Source organism: Alosa sapidissima, chromosome 18 (genome assembly GCF_018492685.1).
Source record: "Alosa sapidissima isolate fAloSap1 chromosome 18, fAloSap1.pri, whole genome shotgun sequence".
Lineage (NCBI taxonomy): Eukaryota > Metazoa > Chordata > Actinopteri > Clupeiformes > Clupeidae > Alosa > Alosa sapidissima.
Window position 1 is genome coordinate 23122102 of NC_055974.1, and position 10000 is coordinate 23132101.

The 10000-nt window shown below is 43.5% G+C and overlaps 1 protein-coding gene across 1 annotated transcript in view; it reads right to left on the reverse strand.

Annotated features, from left to right (window-relative positions):
• The window catches only part of si:dkey-183c6.7 (urea transporter 1), a 24764-nt gene extending 16638 nt beyond the window's left edge, over positions 1-8126 (reverse strand). Inside the window, exons 1-5 of the mRNA XM_042069755.1 lie at positions 7587-8126; positions 2230-2375; positions 1076-1265; positions 487-615; positions 1-171 (exon numbers count right to left, since the gene is read on the reverse strand). The exon at positions 1-171 is cut by the window's left edge and continues 22 nt beyond it. Coding sequence (XP_041925689.1) covers positions 1-171; positions 487-615; positions 1076-1265; positions 2230-2365 — 626 coding nt within the window. The 5' untranslated portion in view covers positions 2366-2375; positions 7587-8126. The remainder of the gene's footprint in view (positions 172-486; positions 616-1075; positions 1266-2229; positions 2376-7586) is intronic.
• Positions 8127-10000: the final 1874 nt, after the last annotated feature.

Sequence of the window (10000 nt, forward strand, 5' to 3'; positions counted from 1 at the left end):
TGGTTGAGACCCTCTGGTGCCCCCGGTGGCGCGGCAGGGTTGTGCGGGAAATAGGGGTTGTTTGGGCCGGTGCAGGCGAGGAACAGCACAATCACCATGTTAAAGGGAAACACGGCCACGGGGAGATCCCAGCGGTCCAGTAGCGGAGCCAAGCCACTGAACAAAAACGTGCTGGAAGCGCAGAGAGGAAGCATCAGAGTGTGTGTGTGTGTGTGTGTGTGTGTGTGTGTGTGTGTGTGTGTGTGTAGTGAGGGAGACATGGGTGTGTCTATGGCAATATGCCTGCATCTCCATCTGTAGTCTGTGTGAGTGTGTATGTGTGTGTGTGTGTGTGTGTGTGTGTGTGTGTGTGAGTGTGTGTGTGTGTGTGTGGGGGGGGGGGGGGCTGTGTTTGTGTGTGTGTCTGTAAGTGTGTGTGTGTGTGTGTGTGTGGGGGGGGTGGTGTTTGTGTGTGTGTGTCTGTAAGTGTGTGTGTGTTTCCCTCACCACGTGGCTCCACCAAGGCAGGCAGGCAGTAACAGCCACCAATACCAGTCACCAGCCGCGCTGAACACAGCCATCAGCAGAGCCACCAGCATCCCATTGAAACCATGTAGTCCCCCAGCAATCTCTGCACTTTACACACACACACACACACACAGCACACACACAGCATGCACACACAAGCTCAAATGGATACACACATACACTCACAGATGTCTTACTGTAAACCAAAATGACAGTAAGAATAAGGTGTCATTTTTTTTATCACTGGCTGTGCGCTCTTGTAATTACAGTAAATCAGTGGCATTAGAGTTTTGGGACAGACATTTGTGCTATTTTCACCTTATTCTATGGGTAATTTGAGTGTGTGTTCAGAAATTTGTTCAGTGTGGAAATGTGTAAGTGTGTGTGTGTGTGTGTGTGTGTGTGTGTGTGTGTGTGTGTGTGTGTGTGTGTGTTTCTGCGTGTGTGTGTGTGTGTATGTGTGTGTGGGTGTGTGTGTGTGTGTGTGTGGTGTGTGTGTGTGTGTGTGTGTGTGTGTGTGTGTTATTCCACTATCACCACACTATCACTATTTTCACAACCACCTCACCTGTCCTGACCTATGATGATTGCAGTGAGGGTGGACGCCAGGAGGCCCACTGTCCCCATCAGAGCCTGCCAGGGGCTCGCCATGACCAACGCGCCCAGGATCAGTGCACCGCTCACGGGGTTGTTGGCCAGGATCACCCTGGACACCCCACGCAACACCCACTCCACTAGCTGCACAGGAAAGGGCTTGTCTGTGGAGCAGTGGGAGGACAACACGGAGAGAGTGGGGAATTAGAGGTGACCGGTCATTTTGTGGACTCGTTCTGATATGTTCTCTTTCTAAAAAACTGTAATAGGAGAGTTGGAGAGAGGGAGGAGAGAGGAGGAGAGGGAGGAGAGAGGAGGAGAGAGGAGGAGAGGGAGGAGAGGAGGAGAGAGGAGGAGAGGAGGAGAGAGGAGGAGAGGGAGGAGAGGGAGGAGAGAGGAAGGGAGGGAGGAGAGGGAGGAGAGAGGAGGAGAGGGAGGAGAGAGGAGGAGAGAGGAGGAGAGAGGAGGAGAGGGAGGAGAGAGGAGGAGAGGGAGGAGAGAGGAGGAGAGGGAGGAGAGGAGGAGAGAGGAGGAGAGGAGGAGAGGGAGGAGAGGGAGGAGAGAGGAGGAGAGAGGTGAGGAGAAGAGAGGAGAGAGGAGGAGAGAGGAGGAGAGAGGTGAGGAGAAGAGAGGAGAGAGGAGGAGAGAGGAGGAGAGGGAGGAGAGAGGAGGAGAGAGGAGGAGAGGGAGGAGAGGGAGGAGAGAGGAGGAGAGGAGGAGAGAGGAAGGGAGGGAGGAGAGGAGGAGAGAGGAGGAGAGGGAGGAGAGAGGAAGGGAGGGAGGAGAGGAGGAGAGAGGAGGAGAGGAGGAGAGGGAGGAGAGAGGAAGGGAGGGAGGAGAGGAAAGGAAAAGGAGAGGGAGAGAAGAAAAGGAGAGAAGAGAGGAGAAGAGAGGAGAGGAGAAGAGAGGTGAGGAGAAGAGAGGAGAGGGGGAGAGGAGGGGGGGAGAGAGAAGAATCTCTATAGGAAGAGTATAGTTTCTGGAGATCTAGTAGAAAGTTGATCTTTTTTAGGAACATTTCTCCAAAGGGGACCTGTTTTCAGGAGAATTTCTCCAAAAGTGGGTCTTTTTTTTTTCAGGAGCACTAAGATGTTTTTTGTTCAGCAGAGTACTGTAATTCATACCTACCCTCCATGATCTTGCTGAAGTGGCTCATCTCTCCAGTACAGTAGAGCAGAACAGAGATGACCCTCTGCCTGGACGACCGAGCAGGTGTGTGAGCGTGACCGCGAGCGGGGCCTTCAGCCTTCTCTGGAGTCCACATGTTCACTGAGCTGAGAAGCACGAAAACAAAACACCCTCTGAAAATGATTAAATCCAGAAAACTGTCCTGTTTTGTGTGAAATTGTTGACAATAGATATTTTCCACGAACAAGATGGAACAGTAATCTGAGCACTGCATATGGGGAGGAAAAAACTGTCATTCATAAACAGCCCGCGTCCCACCCTCCTTATCGGCCTGAGCACTTCCACTATAGCAAACTAAACTACAGTACACCACTGCTACCACTGACACAGGGCCCTGAGTTGAACCTGAATTCTTTGTGTTCACACAGTGAGGGGTTTTCAACTTGTTATTCAAGTCAGAGAGAGTGTTGTATAATTTCGCCATCCAATGCTGGTGGGGGGTGGTCAGTCCAGTGTGTGTGTGTGTGTGTGTGTGTGTGTGTGTTTGAGTGTGTGCATGTGTGCATGTGTGCACTTGAATGCTCACTGTGAAAGCTTCCCTGCTATGCTTACATTTTGCTCCAGGTCATCGTCGGGTAAAACACAGGACCAGACAAGGTTTGCCAATTAGTTCAGATCTTGTCTAGCGCTCTCCGCCCCTTCCCTTTTATAGGATCATGCTGGACAAGGGGACAAAAATGGGCACGAAAATCACTGGATCCAACGTCAACAGCATTTCCCAACTCTCAGTAGAGCAGTACACCGTCAAATTTGCTCTAAGGATACTTGATGATCCATCTCAGTTTCCTCAGAGCTCCCCCCCACCCAGGGGTGCCATCACTTGTGTGAAAGTAGCATTGCCAAATCTCTTGCCAAGCCCAATGTGTTGGTATTTATTATATCAGAGACAATTCATTCGGTATGGGTCATGCAGGAAGCCTACCTATGTTCTTTATGATTGCCTCTATTACATTGCAATACTACAATACACTACGATACAATGAGTATACTACCATATAGTATACTCATTATGAATGTAAGGGTCACTATGCATATTCCAATCATATATTTTTCATAATTACAAGTAGCCTAAAATATTGTGTCATATTTGTAAACTTTTAACACCTACCTTTAATGTCATGATTACATATTAGTGGTGTGTAAGTCTAAGTCTAATTAGGTGCATTTCACTTTAAGAAGGAGAGTAACTAGTGTCCGTGACTGTAGGCTATTATTTGGAGATGAGATGTGCACATAAGGATTTAAGTCAAGATGTTTGATTAAAATAAATATTGAAAAACCAAACAACACACTGTGTTCAACGACATTGTTCACTAAGTCATACTGTAAGCTCTTGGTGCGGCGCAGCAACAGCTTGATGTTTACTGAGTGTAATCTTAGGTGGTCATGAAAATTAGTATTGCCAGGCAATACTACAGTGAAATGTAGTATTGCCGTGACAATAAGTATAAGTATATATACTCTTTTGATCCCGTGATCAAAAGAGTATATATATCCCGGGTCTCTGCATTTATCCCAATCTGTGAATTAGTGAAACACACACAGCGAGGTGAAGCACACACCAATCCCGGCGCAGTGAGCTGCCTGCATCAACAGCAGCGCTCGGGGAGCAGTGAGGGGTTAGGTGCCTTGCTTCACTTCAGCCGTGCCTACTGGTCGGGATTCGAACCGGCAACCCTCCGGTTACAGGTCCGAAGTGCTAACCAGTAGGCCACGGCTGCCCCTTTAAAAGTACTGTGCCAATACTGGCAATACTGGTGATGGCGACCATGCCCCCACCCCTCCCCTGTGAGCGCAGATTTGGAATGCCCCAAACAAAAACAAAACGAGCCATCACAATCACATGATTTGTGCCACGAAGCATTCAACTACTTAACAGGTCAGACACAGTCACATAGACACTTTAAACTATGCACTACTTATTTATTATTTATTTATCTACTTCTAAGCTTTTGGACTGATGATTGTATGTCTGTATGTATGCTACCACTATCATTTTTATATTTCAGTTTTAAATAGATTCAAATGTTCTGTTTCTTTGTCCTCTATGCCTTAATGTTGTTGGATGTTTGGTGTTGTTTTATTGCTATTTATTGTCTGTGTTTAATGTTCAATGTAGCTCCCTCGAGTGCAACACAAATTCCCTTCAGTAAAGGTTTCACTCATTCACTCATTCATTCGCTCATTCAAGTCTATTTGGTTTAATTGGGATGAGATCCAGGTGCCATTGGTTTAAAAATGCCAATCCTATATAGAAATCAATAAACAGTATCTTAAGTATGCATTCAACTCTCAATGCTATCTTCACTGAATCAATGTTGAACTGTGTGTGTGTGTGTGTGTGTGTGTGTGTGTGTGTGGCTATCTGTGTGTGTATCATTTTTTGTATTAGTAGGTTACACCTTGCTCTCTTAAAGCACTATACAGTAAATTAATATTTTTATTACTTCATATCAATATTTTTAATAATATTAATAAATAATAATAATATTTTTTTATTTGTAATGCAATTTACATTCACAGGAAATCTCAAAGTGCCACCTTTTACCTTAAGATAATGGCTTCAAACTCATAAAGAACGCCAGAATGCCTGATACTGAACAATCTAACTTTTTGTGGAACAGGTCACAAAATAACTCTTTCCCACACGCTGGATACTTGTTTAGGGTCATTTCCCAATGTTAAAGGCTCCATGAAATTCATCAGACAGCCCTGCATGTCGGGAGATTATGTTAATTGAGTACTTTACCCAGTACATTGCAGTAAAAAGTGGTGACTATGGTCATATACCCATTCTTGCTTGCTTATTCTTACTACTATTATAAGGTTACTGCTACTACATTGCACATATCTGTACATGTTGTTCATACATTATTCATATTACTGTACATAGCCATATTTATTCTGCTCTTATAAGGTAACTGCTAATACACTGCACATATTTAAATTTAATTTATATTACTCTAAACCGCCTTCTGTAAATCAACTGTATACTGCTGTCTACTGTCTACACTGCACTATACTTCTATACCTGTCTATGCACCACTGTCTATACTTTGTATATCACATTGCACTTTTCTGCTTTTTTTGCACTTTTGGTTAGACGCAAACTGCATTTTGTTGTGTTTGTACTTGTACTCTGCACAATGACAATAAAGTTGAATCTAGTCTAATCTAGTCTAATTTTGAACACTACTACAAACTTGCCATGTAGTCAATAAAGATGATCTGATCAATAAAGGCTTTTTTATTTTTGTACAGGAGTACCTCAATTCTTTGAGAATTTAGAGGCCCATTTTTGATGAGCACCCTGTAGTTTTATTGTAACAAGCACTTTTGACCCAGGGAAGTGTTCCCATTTCTTTTTTCTTTAACTACTACAAACTTGTTTTCACTACAGCACATGCGTGTGAGAATAAACTAGATGTACCGAAGAGCGGTACAAAATATGACCGCCGCCCACTCCAGCACATTTTTTCCACAAAAATAAAAATCACGCTGAAAGGCCTATATGATTCTAACTGTCTCACTAAATTGCATTATCCACACTCAATTCTCACTGGTATCTGCTAGACAACAAGTACCAAAACATGATTAGTTCATAGATTTCACATGTAAAATTCATTTTATACAACCCCACCCCCATCTTGCCTGTTCATAATTCTGAGAATTTCTTGAATTGTGTGCATGTGTGCATATACATGTTTATGTTTATGTGTGTGGGTGTGTGTGTGTGTGTGTGTGTGTGTGTGTGTGTGTGTGTGTGTGTGTGTGTGCGTGCTTGTGTGTTTGCCTGCGTATGTGTGTTTGTGCATGTGCATGCATGCGTACATATGTCCACTGTGTGAGTATGTGTCATACGTATGATTACTGTGAATGTATGTGTGTGCGTGTGTATCTGTTTATGCACATGTGTGCACATGGAATGGGTTAACATGACCCCTGGAGGCAAACATACGGAAAAAATTGGTCATCCTAGGCCCTACGGTTCTCAAGATATTCACAGAAAACTGTGTCTGCCCTACCCTCCTTTCGGGGGGTCCAGTACAGCGGGGGGGCTACAGATCAAAACAAAAAACGATGGTTCCATGCTATCCATGTGGGGTTACATGCCCACCAAGTTTAGTGTACCCCGGTCTTTCAGTGTCCCGGGAATCCTTGTTGGTGTACGGTCACTAAATGTACACATAAAGTATTTTATTGTAAGGCCCCCCATGAACGAAAGTTCACAAAACTTGGCATGCATTCGGAGGGTGTCATAATGATCCTACACTTTCAATTTCGTGCAGTTTTGACCATGTCAGCCAGAGATATTGTGATGAAAACACCTCATTTTTTGCTTTTTAATTTTTATCTAGGTGGCGCTATACATGAAATAAGTGGTAATGGGATGGGTTGACATGCCCCCTTAAGACCAACATACAAAAAAAAGGTGGACCTCCTAGGCCCTACGGTTCTCGAGATATTCACAGAAAACTGTCTCCGGCCACCTACAGGCCAGTATAGTAACATAAATTAATTTATTGTGTGGCCCCCCATGAACGGAATTCCACGAAACTTGGCGTGCATTCAGAGGGTGTCATAATGATCCTACACTTCCAATTTCGTGCAGTTTTGACTGTTAGGTCACAGATACCTGCGATTACAACACCTCATTTTTACTTTTTTGTGTTTAACTAGGTGGCGCTATACATGAAATGAGTGGTTATGGAATGGGTTGACATGGCCCCTTGAGATCAACATACAAAAAAAATGGTCCTCCTAAACCTTACGGTTCTCGAGATATTCACAGAAAACTGTGTCTGCCCTACCCTCCTTTCGGGGGGTGCAGTCCAGCGGGGGGGCTACAGATCAAAACGAAAAACGATGGTTCCATGCTATCCATATGGGGTTACATGCCCACCAAGTTTCGTCTACCCCGGTCTTTCAGTGTCCCGGGAATCCTTGACGGAAATTTGGACATACGAAAAAGAAAAAAAAAATAAAGAAAAAGAAAAAAAAAAAAAAAATCTGACTAAACCTGCGCGGCGGTCATAATAAAGACATCAGTGAATGTGAAAAGTTTTTGTTTATGCATGGCCTACTCCATACTGACGCACAATAGTAAAAAGTCTTGCAGGAAATGCAACCTTGAATTTCCCCTGGGGATCAATAAAGTATCTATCTATCCATCTATCTATCTATCTATCTATCTATCTATCTATCTATCTATCCTTGTCACGTGCAGTCATAAAGCCTACCTTGTGATTAAACTTTATAGTTTCTCCATTATTGCTTCTGCAGGGCCACTAACCTACCTTCAAGTGTACTTCTTTGGAAGGAAGTCCTATGCTTAAGGGTCCTTCTTCTGAGGGAAGTCCTACAATCAAGGGTGACTTCTTCAGCTTGAAGTCCACGCAGGTACTCCCCTGAAGTGGACCTTTCTGTGCTGTATCCAAACGTGCTGTACCACAGTGGTCAGTGATGAAACAAATTACACTGACCCTCTTTCTTTACTTTTTGTACTTGTTTCTTTTTCTGTCCTCTATCACTATCTCTCTCTATCTTTCTCTTCACCCTGTTGCATCCATTCTCTTCCTTTCTATTGTTCTACGTCTTGCCTCTCTCTCTCTCTCTCTCTCTACCTTGCCCTCGAGCTCTGTCTATCTATTTACCTGTCAATGCCTTCCCTCACTCATCTATGCCCCATATAACCCCTACCCACCCTGCTTGTCCCTGGGTATAACTTCTTGCAAATAAGACCAAGTGCCACAGATCATGTTGTGTAAGTCTAGCAGGTAATGCATTGACCATGCCAGGATAGCGGTATGGACAAAGTCCGTTTTCTGAGGGCCTGATGCCTGATCTCCACTTACATGTTTTGTGTCTGTTACTGTGTCACTCGTCCCACTTCTATTTGTTTGCACTGGGCCTCTTTGAGCGCTCGTAGGCGCACCTATCTAAACCAATCGGCTCAGCGGGGTATAAAGCTGAGAAAACATTGTTTTCTTTGTTTTCTATTAGAATAGTCAAACACATGGTTTGGTTATGGGATTATGGGAACTGACAGGCCATGTGTTTAATGATCCTAATAGAGAGTAGACACTTTACAAACAGATTTCTTCTATTTATCTTGCAGGGTTCTTCTTGTTGAATGGATTCACATGATTGTACCATGTAAAAAAGATACTAAATAAATACCTGGTATTTATCTTTATTATGCCACAATAGAACAGATTACTTATGTCAAAAAAAAAAAATGTCTATGTCTGTCAGACTTCATTTTTCCCCCTTGATTCACAGTATAGACCCTTTCAATCTGTTTCTAGAGGTTTCCAGTTGAAACGTTCAAAACCAAAGCAAATACTTTTAAATTAAAATGAACCTGACTTTAGCATTAATGCTCTACATTATTGTGCTTTAAGTCTTTTCTTTTTTTTTTGGCCCAAGTTACCATTAACTAAATGTTGTTTATTTTCTGTGCCACTGGAAATGCCTTAGGAAAGCACATGTTTGTTTATACAGTTGAAAGGGTCTATAATCATCTTGTGCATACAACTCCACCGACTTATCTACCCACATTCTATGCCTATATGTTTAGAATGATGCCGCTTTGTTGACATTCTTAAGAGACCTATCTCATGCCTCTCCCCATAAACAGTTTGCTGAAGCCCTCTCCGGTTGTCTAGGCAGCCCTCGTCTCACAGGCAACTTGAGTATGAAGGTAGAGAGAGAGTACGCTGCTCATCATCTTCCTATGATCCTGTCCACCCACATTAATGAATACCTCTCTTGCTCATGCTGGATTACCCAGCACTGGTGCCTGGGGGAATTAATCATTGCCCACAATGCTATCGAGAGAGAGATAGAGAGAGAGAGAGAGAGAGAGAGAGAGAGAGAGAGAGAGAAAAGAGAATGTTGGAGATGATGAATTGTATCACAAGAAGAGTACAGAAAGTAAAAGTTGAAGGGAGACCCACCTGCCTACCTTTCTCTGATTGTTTTTTTTTTCTGCCTGCCTGTCTGTCTGTCGGTCTGTGTGTCTGACTGTCTGCCTGTCTATGTCTATCTGTCTGTCAACCTGCCTATCTGTGATTGTTTAACTCTCTGTCTATGTCTATGTCTGTGTCTGTGTCTGTGTCTGTGTCTGTGACCGTGACCATGACTGTGTCCATGTCTATGTCTATGTCTGTCTGTCTACCTTTTTATCTGTCTATGTCTGGGTGGTTATGTATTCTTCTGCCCTCTTCTGTCTCTCTTCTGATACCTGCTTATCACGAAGCAAAGGCATTTCTTTATAATTCTCTCTGCATGCGTCATCCTCTTGTGTTGTCTGCTTGGCTATAGATTTGTTTCCTCGTGAACTGCTTCCCTTTAATCCTCTCAGAAATTTTTCTGTGAGTTCTTGAAAAGAAAAAAACCTCTTTTGCTGTCTCAGACACACAGCTGTGTTGCTGCTTGACCTTTGCTGCTTGATTAATTGTAAAACAACTTTCTTAGATGCCGTGAAACCTGCCATCAGCATTTTCTTTTGGATTATGGAATATTCAAGGTCCGAATCATCATTCAAAAGGCAAATGTGTGGTGTTCTGGGGATATTGAGATCAAGGAGTTTTGACAGTTCCTCCACTACAAACATCCATAGCTCTGCAATTGTGGGACATATGTAAAAATGTGCCAGGTAAGACTTTACAAATGTTGCAAGTAGAGCTAGGAGCCCGTTTCAATTGAA